Raw genomic sequence first — 16237 nt, 5'->3', positions numbered from 1 at the left:
TGTTTCGATATTGGATGAGCCATTTCCAGCGTTCCAAATATGGAGCATCAGGTGATTTCCCCCGTTCATCGCATAAACTGAATTATTTCGTATTCCACGTGGACAGAAACCAATTATATGTTCTGCAATTTTTCACGAATCTGATTACGGCACGGTTCATCAGTTGGGCAAACAATGGCAAGTTTTGAAAAACGGAGGCATTTACCCCCCCCCCCCCCCCCCCGACGATGCTCTCGGTCGCCGGGAAGGTCCTGGTTGTCACGGAACTCCATCGCGTGATCAACATCTTAGTGGAGGAAAATCGTCGGTTTAAGCCAACGTTCTTAGGTCGAACGTAACGACGCCAGTGCACCGTCACGACGTGCACAACTTGGTCCTGATCATCACCAGCATAGCGACGATTCCGATAAGGACTTCGTCCTTGACTCGGCCCTTTGGCTTCGAGAGCGGTAAAATTGAACGAAACATGAACAGTGTTTTAAAAATGTTGCATAACGAGCAATTTCGTTCGTTTATTGATTGACTTAGCATAAACTTATACATGTAGTAGTACATATTTGTCGAAAGCGATGGATTGTTTATAGAGGAATGTGCACGAGTGCAATTTGGAATGAAACAAACACGAATACGCATAGTGCCCGTTAACCTAAATTTGTTCATAATTTTCGATGCACCAATTGTATTCCGAGGGGGAATGTTAACTAACCTGAGCAAAATGCTATTTATTTGTGATATCTTTGTCGAATTTTTGCTACATAGACATTGATAACAATTTCAGCGCGAAAAAACTTATGTCTGGCGAATACGGTGGCCACAGTAGTCGATTAACGCTGAAATATCGGATTTTTAGTACGGAACAAGTGATGAATGAAATTCTCCAGAGGCTGAGGCAAAAAATGACTTTGAACGCATTTTTAAAGTCTGGACTTCAAGTGAAGACAACTTACGAGTCCGGACAAGCACCGATTGATGATAAAGTAAACTACAATTTACTGTTCCCAGCCAGAATCTCTTGCACCAATTCACAAGCATATAGCGCCGTTCCAGGGGCCGTCGTCACCCCATAACCTCCGTGGCCGTAATTATGCACTATTTTAATGCTTTTGCCATTAAATTTCCTTGTTTCCTTCTCAACCTGAATAACATCCTTGCTGTTTCATAGTTTCACAAAGTTAACGTAAAACTCACCCTAACAACATTTCTATGAGGTCTCAGCCCCACTCTATGTTCAATAACTTTCGCCCCCTTAAGACTGGGCAACAAAGCCTCACATTGCTCCCTGATCCTTAGGATGTCGTACTTATTTACACTGGTGTCCCAGGACTCGTACTGCCTGCACCCTCCCAAGGTGACAGAATCCACCCCTGGAATAATGTAGGTGTCCAAATCTCCATAGAAGAAAGTTTTCAACCATGGGGCCTTTACCTATAAGCGATTATTTTGAAACTTAGGTAGAGGCGAGAAATATTGGGACCTTTGTGACTTGCCCTCTGATCGGTACCATTTGGTGGTCATCGCATAGAAATTTCGCACCCAAGCCGGTGCAATTTACGATAACGTCATAGTTTAACCCCACTTGATCCAAACTCTCGATTTTCCGATTCAGCACCAGTCCTCCGTTGCTCTTGAATTGGTTTAAAGTCCATGGTATGTAATAGCTGGACTGAGTGAGGACTGTGGTGAAAAACGAGCCGTATTTCCAATTTCCGGGGCACAAGGTTAGCTCACTGGGTGTTGCAGCTCGGTAGACCGGGCAAACTTTCTCCAAAAATCGGTTCTAAAGTTTTAATGGAAAGGAAAATTGAAGGCATGTGTGGTTCTAGCTTTTACCCTGACAATTTCGGGATATTGGCTTGAAAATATGTAGCCAGAAAGCTCAATGACTCCAGCATTGATGCCTTCTCTAGATCTGCGCAGATCGTCCCAATAGTCGTATGAATCTCTCATCCATTTTCTGCACACAGTACGAATGAGTTTAATTCGATGTTAACGTTGGATAGAAATTTGTTGCATTTGAAACGAAAGTACTTCCATTCGCTTGAAATGCATCTCATCATCAAATCCTACTTGAAACGTTTGCGATGGAACCAGAAGTACCAAAATATTAAAAGTAATTTTTTAAAATCATATACATACATGTATATCGTATGTATGTATGTATACCCTATATAACAATCCTAAATTTAAATTATTATGCGGAGTAACAAAAGAATTACAGGTCAGTACCCACTTTCTGTCGTCCCCCCATATACATTAACTAATTATGGTTCTGATAAAATTGTAAATAACAAAATGATCAGTTATTCATCTGAACACTGTGATTTACGTGGAAACATTGCAATACCACTGCATTTCCTTACATAATAACTTACTCTGTGATATCTTCATTGGGCCCACTAAAACTGGTGCCAGGCCGAAATACGCCCGCGGCCACGTAGCTGGTAGTGTTTTCGAAGAATTCGTTAGCAATGATATCGATCTTGGCATTTCTGTAGCGCTTTTGCAGTTCTAAAGCTGTGGTAGCTCCTACAACTCCGGCACCTAACACTCCTATTTTTAAGTCACTCATCTTGGACGACAAAGTTCCATTACGCACTTGAAAATCCGAATACACGTACTTATCACTTGTTGCTTGGCTGTTTATGTTTATTCTATTCTATTAATAAACGAGGCAATCGTTTTATGAATGTTCGAGTCTACTTAATGAAACAGAGAGGGATTATACAGGACGCTTTTAGTTGATTTTCGACTGGGTGTATTTACGGATAGGAAAATGTTCGGAAACAAATGGTGTGGTGTATACAGGGTGTTTCGAAACACGCCGGCAAACTTTTAGGGGATGGAAGCTCTAAAAAAAATATTTAGAACGAATAAAGTTAGGTTAGAAATCGCTTCGTTTCCAAAATACAGGGTGATTCATTCTTCGTAAAAGTTTTTTTGATATTTCAAAAACGGTTTGGCATACGGACATAAAATTGTTTGTCTTCATGTCCTCCACCTCTAGTAAAATAAAATAAAATTGATTTCTCCTAAAAAATTCTAAAAAATCTTACTTAGAAACTGTACCGGTTTTTTGATAGACACATGAAGGAGAAATAGTTTTTTTTTAATCTCGAAAACGGCTACTCGAGCAACAAAACACTAAGAGACTTTTTTTAAATTAAGAATTGATGGAATATTATGAAAAAATCTTCGTATAAAAAAAAGTCAGTGGCACGCCAATTTTTTTAAATCAAAAACATTCCATTAAGGGCTGCACAGATGCCAATGGTGTAAGTGGAAAAATTCCACTTGCTCAGGAACGTGCACATTTATCCCTCCATGGCGTATCCCGAATTTTATATCTGTATCTCAAACCGCTTTTGAAATATTAAAAAATAATTAATTAAAAATTAAACAACCTGTATATTGGAAACGAAGCGATTTCGAACGTAAATTTATTTATTCTAAATACTCGTTAAAACTACACCTCCTGAAAGCTTGTCGGTATGTTTATGAGACACCCCGTATATACCACACCACAAATTTCAAACTCAAAGAACTCGAAACTAGTATTATGTGAGAATAGAAAAATGTCCCATGATTGAATGCAAAACGAAACGGCCTTTTAACTCATGCAATAAAATATGAGGCGTCTCATTGGAAGAAAATGGCTATTCGGCATTTTTGTATTGGCCTAGTTCAATTTATTTTGCAGACCACCCTGTAGAAAATTATAAATTTGAAGTTAAAAGCAATGATGTACAATGTTTTCACCTTCTACGTACCAAATTGTGATTTTTTAGCATTCGTCGTTCTCGAAATACTTCTAACGGGCACTCAGCTGAGAGACACCCTGTATGCATAAAATTTGTATTGTCCGTGTTAGTAGAAGTGTACAGTTCAATGGGATTTTATTTGGCGCTTGATACTGCAAAATTGGAAGTGCCCAAAGCATAGAAACGTGAATTACAGAAAGATGTTGTTCATTATATCACACGTGGGGTTTTGAGCATAAGTCAGTTCCAGGAAAGAGATGGACACTATTTACCAATCCAATTAACCCTCATTCAGTGTGAAATTGCCATCTTCAAGAGGTAATTTCTTAGTCTTTTCATACATTCGATTTAGGTACGTAGGTCACTTCACTAAGAAGATTGGTTGTGGTTAACTGAGGTTAGACCGACTTCCTAAAGGCAAAGCCAACGGCGAAAAGAGAACCTAAACCCTAACCCGAATATTTCCGACAACACTCGTGGGAGCCGTACGGATCGCAGAAATATGGAGTTACGAGGGGAAAAGCAAAGACACTTTCAGCTTGGGAAGGCACCCAGGAGAGAAAAGAGAACGAACTACAAACTGTTTCCAAGAACGCGAACATACCGAACCGAAAAGAAACACCTTCAGCCTTGGAGGATATCGAGGAGAGAAATCACTATGGACCCGTTTGTGGACTTTGAAACGGGGAGAAAGGTGAAAAAAAAACTGAGTGAGTCTCCTCCAATGCACAGAAGAAATAGTCCTGAACTAACTTTTGAAGATAATTTTCCTGCAAACAGTCTCTTTTGAAATTTCAAGAATTACACGTCTTTGGGTAGAGAGAAATATGATGGACAAAAGAGAAGAGATGTGAGAAATCCGTCCCACTTTCCAGCTAGTGCAAATTACCCACTATAATGGAAATAACTGAACTAAAGCCACTAAGGAGCAAGACTCGAAGAGTCGTCTCAACCCAGGGAAGAGGGACTCAACGGCGTTTCTCTGTTACACCTCACTTATTGAGCTGAGATTACCTTAAAGGTCTTCGAATTTTCCCTATTAAATCCCCTCTCTGGGTAGTAAAAATATGTGTAAAAAAATCGCTCGAGTTGAGGCAGAAACAGGCGTTTGACAAAAAACCGTTTCCTAACAACGCGAAATGCTCGTACACTGATCTGGTGGCGTAACAGACACATACCCAATATTAAACATACAGGGTGCGTCTGAAAGAATGGGCCAAAACTGAACTGCAGATACTATACAACAAATCATTGTGATCAGGCCCAGCATGACTCGTGCCAATGTCGCTGGTTTTAGAAATACGGCGTGTTCAAAATTTGAATTTTATTCTGAAATTTTTAAATAATTAAAAAAGTTTTGGATAGGACAAGTCTGAAAATTTGTATTTTCGTGTGTGAATTCCGAATTTTATGCTTTATGTAACGTTGCTTCTTGAGAACGCTTCATTTTAGTGAATTAAATTTTTTTTTTATCTATTGGACAATACTGAGAACGAGTCGAGAATTGAAAAAAAAAACGCTCAATTCTACAGAGGAAATGTTCTCTTATTTAGGCCTCTGTTAAATCTATCGGTTTTTAGTAGTTTGCATTTAGAAGGTTCGATGCATTTTGCTGTTGCTTTTCTATTCTTAAAAGGTGCGAAAAATCAATAAAAACAGCAACAAATAACAATAAACATTTTCAGTAATGGTGATAATGGCAAACTTCAAACCAACTGTTGGAATTATCCACCACCAACCCCAATACATTTTAAAGTGTCTCCGAATATCAAGCGAAATTTTCTCATTGCGTTTAAACGTATTCGTGACTTCTTGCACTCTCTGCCGCAACTCTAGAAGGAAATGAAAATTGAAAAAAAAATACAAAAAAAAAAATTTTCAATCGCAGAACGTGCTGCAAATGCACTTTCCAAAGCTGGAAATCCTGGAAGAGACCCTCCCAGAACCAACCGATAGCTTGTTGTTGCTGCTGCAGAAGAATGGCGGCATATTCCTCAGCATCTTATAGCTCTGTTCAAATCATTGAACGGTTTCAACCTTTTATTGACGCCAGTGGTGGAAATACAGGTTTTTGATTTCTTTTTTACTCCTAAAATCGCCTTCGTTATTGTTTAAAATTTAAAGGTAGCGGGAACGAATTGATTTTTAATCGAAATCCGTAGATAAATAAATGTTTCATAGATTTTTTTTACCACGTAAGAAAATATCCAATAATCCAGATGATTCAAAACTTCTGAGGCAATGTATATCGCACACTTACGTCTGGCTTAAGTACTGTGGATGTTTGGGATCGTTCCAGCATGAAAAGTTCAAACTTTGCGACCAGTTGCAGGATATAAGATTTTTCTCTTGGTTTGATTAAATCTGCGAAAACCCTTCAAAGGTTTTATTACCACTTTTGCCTTAAAGTTTTCATGGCTCGAAAAGATTTCCCATTTAAATTTGAACACTTTGCAACTATTACAATAGGAAATAATATTTCTCCTTAGTTGTCACAACTTTTCTAATTTCCTTTCTGTGCGCTTGTGACCTCCCTTTGATAGGGTAAAACTCTAAGTTTTACGACCTGCAACGTCGGGGGAGTCCTCCTGTTCATAAAAGCTGCATTATTAAACGGGGGTGAATCGTTTTGATGCACGAGTTTATGGATACGTGCCAGATAAAAATCGGATAATGTGCACGTAGACGGATCGATTATTTCACATTTCTCAAGTTTTGTAGGCAAAAGTAATAAAAACTGTATTAAGAATCGATCTCGAGATGCCGATTTATAATTGAAAATTGCTGGTGGCCGTCGCCTTAACGATTTCGCGTTATAATTGAAAACTGGACAGTTTGATTAGGTACCTGCACGGCGATGTGAACTGCGAGGATCGCGACCTTTCCAGATCGGTTTTTTTTTCAGATGAAACAGTTCTGCACTAAAGTCATTTTACATAAAAACCGTCATTACAAATCTCTCGGTATACTATGCCCGACGCGAAGCAATTTGATCTAAGAGCCCAATTCATAAAGAGCTGCTGGATTATTCTTTTATTTTGGGTTTTGGAAACCAGAGAAGCAAGAAACTTTATACAACTTTTATGCGTTTTCCTGCTTCTGTATCTTAATAATATTCCTCCTGCCTCGGGCGATCTACACGATGGTGAATGTGAACCATATACAAGAAGCAACTGCGATGTTGCTCGTGTTTTGCACATTTTTCGTTAATCTAGTTAAAACGGCAACTGTTTGTTGTAATGTGGATGCCCTTAAGGGGACCTTAAATAACTTCGCGGAAAATCCTCTTCTTCGGGCGAGTGCCCTAAAGTCCTCACGTATAAGAGAAGTACGCACTTTAGCCAGTATTGCAGGAGAAATGCCCTGGACACGCGAGGAAAGCCCGGGAAATCAAGAACCACGGAGATTACTGATTTTTGTATGGTACTCTTTGGATTTTGGCACTCAATGATTCTGAACCCTATATCCGATGATTCACGAGAAGAAAATGTTGCCTGCTAATGGTTCATGCCCGTACAAGCAAATGGAACCTCATTATTTCGAGCTAACATGGATATTTTAAAATTTCGCGAGCGCCTTCAATATCATGCACACCATGAACATCGATTCATGTTCCGTCGAATTTGATGATGCGGGCGTAGAAGCCGCAAATAGCTAGGCGAAACATGCTTCTTTTGAGTTTCAGTTGGGCTTGCAGTGTGACTTTCTGAGGCTAACATTGGGGGATATTAACAGGTTTAAAACGACTAAGAGAGTATTACGGCATTGTCCAGTTAATGGACAAACTAAACTGACGGCAAAACGTGGCTAAGAATTTGACGATTTGTATAAAGAATTACACTGAAATCTAAAGGTATCCGGACAGAACACCGAAATGGCTTTTTTGCCCATGACTTTCTTAAACGTTTCGCGCGCGAATTAATCCGAGTTTATCCTTCCATGGGATCAGCAAAACTATGGAGAATATTTATCGTGCAAATTCGGCTGCATTGTTCATGGGAGGTGTCTCGAGAAATCGCGTCATTCTCTAGCAAATTTGGCACGTCAGTCCCAATTTCTTACGATCTAAAATTAGGCCCCTTCGCTTATAATTATTCTTCTGGAACACCCTCACACCAACGGAATTCACCTACTTGCTCTTTTTCCATTCAGTATGCCCACCGAGCAGGTAATTTTCTGCCGGTTTGGAAACGACGCCTCCTTCGAGACAATTCATACTCACGGGTTCGTCCAAACTGGTTGATCACGTGACGGTTCATCCAGAGCCGACACGCCAAATGTTTTCTTGTTGATCATTGCCGAAGACATACAAGGTATTCCTGAAATGACTACAACCAAAAGTTTCCTTTGCAAAAATAAGGCGTTTTAGACGAACCCGGTCACGTCCAATGTTGCTTCGTTTCGCCGCTACAGGGCGTTGAAGTTCTCAAGTTAATATCGTTTTTTTCGAAATGATTGCTAACCGCTTTTATGGATTTTCACTAGCTTTGGAACTAACAGTTGCTGCACGAATTGCCGTGGACAAGATCTTTTTTTAATGCGTGGAAATGTTTAAACCTGGAACGGGGTTAGGAAATAGAAGTTAGTATTTTCGTTACTCCCTCTATGAATGACATAAATTTTTTCTCTGCCTCTAGCTTATTTCACTTTGAAGCTTTTTCGTTCCCTGGAAAGCTTTCGCCAGGCGTACAGTCCCTCTGCAAAAAAACTATTTACGGTGCCTTGGAACTCACCACTGCTGGTCAGTTGGAAGGGAAACGTGAAAAAAGTTGTAATTCTAAACAACTACAAACTTTGTTTAAACTCCTATAACAAACGTTCATAGTTTCTCAATACTTAAATAAACTAATTTAAAAAAATTAATCTGTCCTTTAGACATCGTGTCGACCATTTCTCCAACACTGTTTTCACGATAGTGATCGATCGCAAGGCACCGTAAAAAATGTTTGTGGAGAAACTGTGCGTCTGATAAGAATTTTACGAGAAACGAAAAAGTTTTTAAATAAAATGATCCAGTGGCAGCGAGAAAATTTAAGTCGTCCATATGGAGGACAACCAAAAAAAAAACTTTTACTTTCGCTCCATTTTGAAGGTTTCCGCGCATTAAAAGAGGACCCGCAAATTCCGTCAAAGCGCGTAAATTTACGCGTTCCGACGTCAGCTCCGAAATTAAAAAATTAGGCGGAGTCGATGAAAGCTCATGCTAATTATTTCGAAAAAAACGACTTTATTCGCGAACTTTGGCGCCCTGCAGCGGCAAAACAAAGCAACATTGAACATAAGTAAGTTTACCTAAAACGTCTTTTTCGCCCAAGAAATTCTTGTTGTGCAGTCGTCCGGGAACGCCCTGTAGAGGAATCGAGCTTCAACGCGGATTATTTTCTGCCTGAAGATGGAAGGCAGAAGACGCTGCGTTACGACGACCGTTGCAACTGCCGCTAAATTATGGATAAAATTTCCCTTGTAAATAAGGGTCAAGTCTGGATTCGCGCATCGCGCACCGGCAGTGAAACGGAATTTAAAATTTATTTCCCGTCAAATATATGTCATTTCGCAATTATTTTTTTTTTAATTCGCTCCCTTTGCGCTCTGCAGATAGATTTTATCTTCCCAAGACCGATCTCTGCAATTAATCACGGATCATCCTCCTTAGATTTGATGTTAACGAGGGTGGCTCTATTTAACAGTAAATTAAACTGTTGATGTGCTACGCGATAACGGGGTGGATAGTATGGAAATTGAATTCTTATGTAGTAATGCGAATTCCTGTTTAAATATCGACGTTTCGGAGAGGGAGGGCGAAAATAACTTTATGCCCGATCGCCGATTTGACCGATTTCGTTTCTTACTTTGTTGATGAAAAACAAGATGAGTTCAGACACTCCGTTGCTTTTTCGTGGCACCTTGGCTCACCTACATCACCAATAAGCGATTTCAGGGTGAATCTACACCCGAGCCCATCAGCAGCCTCCCGTGAGCCGGCCGTACCATCGAGTCCAGGAAGTTGTCGCTGCCAGTTTATACCCTCTCTGCGCAAGCCGGATTCCCTCCGCGCAGGTCGAATACTACCATCGTCCATCGAGGTGTTTTTGCACGTACGTAGACCATACTGAAAATTACGCCTAATTACATCGCATGCGTCTCTAATTAATCTAATTAAAATAAGAATCTCATTTTCACACTTTAAGGTCTATTCTATTGATCGGGAAAAGGCCAGTCATCATTGGAAGGCTTCTTCATTGTTTCGAACCCGTGTTGGAAACGTTTGACACCTTAATGAAATTTTTCGCGAATTAATTTGAAATTATTCAGGCATTTCGCTTAATCCTTTTATTCCGTTGTAGTCCTCCACCTTGAGGGGATTCCGATTTGGTAGAATAGAACGTCGAGATGATTTTTGTGGATTGGCCGAATTTAATTAAACGCCATTCATCTTCAGGCGTCGAAGGCCTCACGGTCTTCTCTAGGTCTGTTAAATAGTTTATAAACGATGCAATGAGGAGAGCTTACGCGAAGAAAACGATTGATAGAAGATTAGCTATGGGTGACAACATCAATGTTAACGTGCCCCACTTGAATCGTGAAAATAACCAGCACTATTAGCCCACTTACACGCAATGTGTTGGTAAATGTTTATGGGTAATTATGCGCCATTAGATGTTATTAAGTCGATTTCGAAAACGGAAGCAAATTTGTTTGATATGGAAATAACGTTGAAACGTTAATTCTGTGCTATTATTTTATCCTGAAATTAAATTCCGAGAATTTTGATTAGGAACAATAATAAGTTTGGGGGAATCACCCCTGGTAACTCTGTGCAATTTACCTAGCTCTATAATCATTTCATAATTACACGCGTCGCCGCAACTCCGCAAACGGCAACTGAAGCTTAAACCGTCGAAGTTTCACAAATCTATGATGTTTTTGAATTTTTTAATTATTGTTAAAATTCCACTGCAAAAATTAAACGATGAAGGACCGAGAACGTTTTCATCATTTCATTTACATCTCGATTCGAAACTGTCGAATCATTTCCCTTGATGCACGCACCTAATTTCAATGCAAATATTCCCGTGTTTACGACTACTTTCGCGGCCATTATCTTCGGTACCATGTAAATTAAGATTATTTTTATTAATAAATACCAATTATTGTTTCCCAATAAAAAATCTCCTTCGAAGAGTTCGCGTCCATTGTTGCCCTCGGACGCGGCTATTATTTATTCATACGGTTCTGATTCAGGTAATAAGTAGGTTTCTTCATTTCCAATCTTACTAACTGAACAATTAATAAACTCACGTGATGGCCATCCAAGTATCAATTATCTTTTTGTGTGAATGCAGTGACAATATGCTTCTGAAAATTTCTGATACGTTCCGATGGTTTCTCAAGGTGGAAGAGGTCGACGAGTGCGTGAAAAACTTCAAGCATTTCGGTAAAAGACATGTGAAAACGCTCATTAATGTTATATACAGGGTCCTGCAACGGTGCGACAGGCTTCTTTAGCTTCCGTACCATTGAAGTTAACAATTTTTTCTTCTGTAGGATTGCACAGCACGTAAAAGCGTATTTCCAGAAATTATGTTCTCAAGTACAGGGTGACCCCGCAAAGTGCGACGATATACAACTTCAGTTATTCTAAAGGGAACCCCCCAATGTTTTTGTCGTTTTCGGGTTTCTCGTCAAATTTTAAGCTCAGTTAGTGTAAGGGGCCCCGTCTTTCAAATCTACTGTTTCCGAGATACTCAGGAAAACGTGAAAAATTTGACAGCTGCAAGGATCCACGCAAATCGGTATCGTGCACTAACCGCCTTGGGTTCTGGAATCAGGCCTCTGGGGCTCGAAGAGGGCCTAACCAGCTACCTTCTGATGCGTTTCGATTTTGGAAAAGTCCTCCGCAGCCGCAGAAGTGGGCGTCCGAAGAAGCACGATTTCAAGCCTCAACAACTTGCTTGTTTCAAATGGAAAGCCCCAATTTTCCCACCGGCATCCTGTACAAAATTCAAAAATCTACAATCTTTGTCTACTTTACCCTGCCCCTGAAGCCTGCCATCTCTGAGTTCTCGAAAATTGGCCCTTAGATTTAGGTCATATATATCGTCACGCTTTCTGGGGTCATCTTGTACATCAGAAAATAATTTCGCTTTTACGCGCTGAGTAATCCTGCGGTAGAAACAAATCGTTAACTTTGTTGTTATGGAAGTTAAGGAAGCCTGACGCACCAGTGCAAGACACTGTACGTGTGATTTTAAATGCTACGGAACGCAATTAAAATTGCCTTAAAACGTTTCATTCCAAGGGCGATAATAAAATATAAAATAAGAGGTGTTCGAACAACGTTATAATCAATCTTCCTAAAAAAGATAGATATTTTTCAACCAATATGTGTAATAACTGTTTTTATATTAAGAAAACTTGAGCCACTGGAAACTAAATAAAACTCAGAAAGTTCGAGATAAAAATGTTTGTCAAAACTTGGAAAAGTGAGCGTTCAGCTCCCCGATCTCTTCATTTTATTAAGTTTCATTGGACTTTCAAACAAAAATTCAGCAAAGAAATTCTGAGATGTTTGTTACCTGCAAAAATCTTGAAATGGCTCTGCCGAATGTTGCCAAATTAACTCATAAATCAACTGATCTTAAATTTGGTATTAACGAACTGAGGAAATGACTCGTTAGCCGTACTACCAGTACTGAGAAAACAGACCGTCGTATTTTATTGCCGGCATGCAAAAAGGGCCTTGTTCAGAAAACCACAAAATTACCGTCCGCAGAACGATATGAATATGTGCCAAGGACCTAATTGATGCCTATTCCTTCCCTATCGCCTATATCCCTATTGGTTCAGGGGTAATTTGAGCTTTCAGGAGGCAGTGATCTGATTGTTTCAATCCATATCAAGTTCTTTAAAGCCCTTGGCAACAAATGATTTACCTACCTTGGATATTTAAATTTTGATTATGTTTGAGATATTCGAATTTAAAAATGTACATATCTCCGAAGCAAGGACAAAACGATAAAAATATGAAACAAAAAAAGGGATTTTTTAATGGAAAAAAATGCCTAACAACCCTTAAGGTATTTGTATTTTCCAAGGCTAATTTTTAATGTGATATTGCCCGTTCAACATGTCAGACACATTAAGCCCAAGAAACCTAGATACTACGAACTTCATCTAGACGCAAATTTCCATGGAAATAAAAAAAAACTCAACAGGCCCTTCCCATCGTGTCAAATTTCCATAAAAGCCCTTGGTTCACATGTCTCGTGAGCGTGATCTCCCTGCTGTAGCTGCTTTTGGATTGCGCCTCTCCGACACAAAGGTTAAAGTAACATGGCCGAAATCATCCAACTTGAAGTACGGACACTGATCGAAAAATCTCCCGAAGGACTTTGTAGATCACAAATATGAATCTGACAAGCGGTAGGAACCCAGTCGATCGCTTCAACCTTAACCCAACAATGGTACGGTCATAATTTCCTTCGTGCACCATACCAAGACCTTGATACAGGGTTAGTGTACATTTTCTGCCAACCATATAAAAACGCAGTCGCAATTCAATTCGAAATCAGTTATCGATCGTCTCATCATCGAAACTAGTCAATTTACCTCAAAATGAGAAGATACTCGGTGAGTGTCGAATTCAAATATTGTGAATGGTATAACTTAAGGTGATTTTTATGGAAAATTAGATCTGCGTCATTGTCGTTTTGCTATGCGTGGGCTTCGTAATGTCCAAGCCCTCGCCCAAAGAAAATGAAGAAGCTGTAGAACTGGTACCTGCACCGGAAAATGTGGAGAATGTCGACGCCTCATCTTCGACGAAAACGAAAAGAGGAGCTTATGGAGGATTCGGTTATGGCTTTGGGAGTTATTATCCCTACAGTTTTGGACATTATCCTTACGGTAAAGTATTTAATAATCTTCATCGTCTTCAGGATGATTTTGGGTAGAGAAATTTTATGATTATGTGGCAACGTACTTTAAAGCTTCGAGCTTTTCCTATTGAAGCTAAAATATGACTGTAACTGTATGTTTCCTTTAGGGCACTACGGAGGTGGGTACTATGGGCATTACCCCTATGTGTCCTTGGGCTATGGACTGCATCATGGATATGGTTGGTACTGGTAAAGCAATGGAGAATTGTCAATTGTACATTTTTTCTTACGGGGGCTTCTCCGTACTATAATTTAAAAACTTATCCTGACCATTAGCACAAACCAATTTCGAATGTACTTTTTTCTATATACGTTTTATAAATAAATACGATATTAAACTCACACAGGCCTTTTTTATTCACTGAACTGCACATCACTAACTTACCGAATTTCGGTATTAGCACAAGATGTCTTATACTGATAGAATTAAAAGGTTTCCACCGCGCAAGACACGCCACTGACCGAAGTTTATTTTAGAGGGCTACGGACGTCTGAACAGACCCTAAAATGAGCTTTTTGACAAATCATAATAACTGAATATAAAATCGAATATTTCTAGCTTTAATTTCGCAATTGCCCTTCGGTAGGGCGGTCACATTTAAATCTTTAGCTGATAAATTTCCGGCCCTCTGAGAAACTGTTCAGGAATTGGTAAAATCAGGGGCGGAGCGCTGCCGGAAAAATAAATTAGTGAAACTCACTTTGAAGTATACATAATTTTTTAATTTCGTAATTGTCCTTCAGTACGCCCTTAGTTGTTCAGGGGGTAAATGAGAAATGACCGTCTCTAGACGAAAACGTAACTCTATATAAAATCAGTGGCGTCGAGCGGCCCTAGATGGGCTTAAATTTTGGAAATACGTGGGTTTTTTTTTGGGGAAACCTGACTTTTACGCACTCGACTGCCTGATATTTATGTCTCCACGAAGCTACTCGGGGATTCTCGTTGTATAAAACCAGTGACGTACAACGTCCGAGGTGCTAAGTAAAGTTTAAAAATTAGCTAAATATGAAAACTATTTCCGATTTCTCAATTTGAATTATCTAAGCATTACGTGCGTAATTGCATAACCACGTTTTAGCTTAAGCGAATTGGAGGCTAAATGAGACACTACTTGTAGCGTACCTTACTTTAGTAATATGCGTACGCAAGGTCGATTTAATACCCATTTCTAATTTGCAATTATGTAACATAATAAGACGTATATTGAGCTACTGAGCTTAAACAAGCAATTTTTATACATTGCCCCTATCAAAAGTACAGGTTTTCTCCTAATTTTGACACAGATAGCTTACCGAGAATATGGATACTATGAAATGGACACGTGTGGAAAACTTGCGGGGAACTTTTCGGTTGCGGCACGGGTTGGTACGGGATACAGTTAAATGCCATGGAAGTCCGTAGAATAATTCCATGACATAACAAGTCATCACACATTCCCGGTGCGCTATTCACAGTTACTGTACATAACGACTCCAGAGGAGGCTGCCCAGAAAGTCCCTCTCATTAATAGTCTCCAGCAACTTGGTCCTCAGATGCAATACCTCCTGTTCCAGAAACTTCACTCTTATAGCTAGTTCATCCTGCTTTCTCTTCGTCGCCTCTCTAGACCTCCTTGATGCCTCGTTGTTCTTCTTCCTCCTCTGGACGTACTCGGGATCACTCGACTTCGTATTTTCAAATCTCACCATGTTCTTATTCACTTCGCCGCTCTTCCTGGCTAACCCTTTTAGGCACTGCTCTCTGTATTGTAGGTATCTGGTCGATGAAGTGTACTGTCCAGCTAGTACAAGGTCCGCTAGTTCTAATCTATGTGATAACTCTGATGAATCGTTCGGAATAAATTTAAAGGGTCGCTGGGAAGTCACGAATGCCGGGGAGCAGCAGTAAAATGGCTGGTGTTGCGAGTTCATGACGTTGCGTTAAGAACTGTTAGAGACTAACTGAAGAATCTTGTTGGAAGGACTAGAAAATGAGGGCATTTGCCCTTAAAAAAAAAAAAGTCCCGTTGATGCAATTTTATGAGCCAAATTCGCCGAGACGAAATTACGCAAGTCGGCCGGCCCTCGTATAAAGAGGGCGGTTTAAACATCACAATGCCATAAAAAACGAAGAATAACGGTGATAAGGTTGTTGGTATTTGGAATCGGAACAAGGGATGCCTTTTGAGACCCCTCGATAACGGCTCTGAACACAAATTTTTGACCAGAAGTATAATGCCGCTTTTACCAGCTAAGATGTTCGCTAATGAGTGATTTCGATATCGAGCGAGGTGCTAATGATGATGTGTCGGAACAGGCATGAAGCTTTGCTCTCTATCACATTAGTCTTGAATCTAGTGAAGGATTCGGGCAAGATTCCTCTCCACGGGAGTTGAATTAATCCCGCTCGTCTTTGATAAAATAAATTCTAATATTCGCACATTTAAAAAATATCTCTCTTACTGTTAGTTCTTTTCGGTACCATTAACCGTGCCAACTCTGCACCCTCCGGCATTTCGGAAAGTTCTAACGGGACCTAAATAAAGTGATCGGCTATTG

At 39.8% G+C, this 16237-nt stretch overlaps 3 protein-coding genes across 3 annotated transcripts in view; 1 reads left to right on the top strand and 2 right to left on the bottom strand.

The window, feature by feature from the left end:
- Positions 1 to 476: 476 nt before the first annotated feature.
- On the bottom strand, positions 477 to 3845 carry Daao1 (D-amino acid oxidase 1). The gene is made up of 6 exons (XM_066285019.1): positions 3768 to 3845; positions 2373 to 2656; positions 1831 to 1954; positions 1475 to 1777; positions 1189 to 1425; positions 477 to 1135 (listed from the first exon to the last, which is right to left on the bottom strand). Exons 1-6 carry the CDS (start codon positions 3843 to 3845, stop codon positions 983 to 985), a joined length of 1179 nt encoding a protein of 392 aa, XP_066141116.1. The 3' UTR covers positions 477 to 982.
- The window catches only part of LOC136340726 (uncharacterized), an 83605-nt gene continuing 69862 nt past the window's right edge, over positions 2495 to 16237 (bottom strand). Inside the window, exons 6-8 of the mRNA XM_066285027.1 lie at positions 9672 to 9867; positions 9051 to 9196; positions 2495 to 8086 (exon numbers count right to left, since the gene is read on the bottom strand). Coding sequence (XP_066141124.1) covers positions 9051 to 9196; positions 9672 to 9867 — 342 coding nt within the window. The 3' untranslated portion in view covers positions 2495 to 8086. The remainder of the gene's footprint in view (positions 8087 to 9050; positions 9197 to 9671; positions 9868 to 16237) is intronic.
- LOC136340489 (uncharacterized) lies at positions 13258 to 14038 on the top strand. The gene is made up of 3 exons (XM_066284633.1): positions 13258 to 13388; positions 13451 to 13664; positions 13804 to 14038. Exons 1-3 carry the CDS (start codon positions 13374 to 13376, stop codon positions 13887 to 13889), a joined length of 315 nt encoding a protein of 104 aa, XP_066140730.1. The 5' UTR covers positions 13258 to 13373; the 3' UTR covers positions 13890 to 14038.

The sequence above is a fragment of the Euwallacea fornicatus genome, chromosome 8 (assembly GCF_040115645.1).
Source record: "Euwallacea fornicatus isolate EFF26 chromosome 8, ASM4011564v1, whole genome shotgun sequence".
In the NCBI taxonomy this organism is placed as follows: Eukaryota; Metazoa; Arthropoda; class Insecta; order Coleoptera; family Curculionidae; genus Euwallacea; species Euwallacea fornicatus.
Note: the sequence above shows the minus strand (reverse complement) of the source record. Positions and strands in the feature narration are given on the sequence as shown.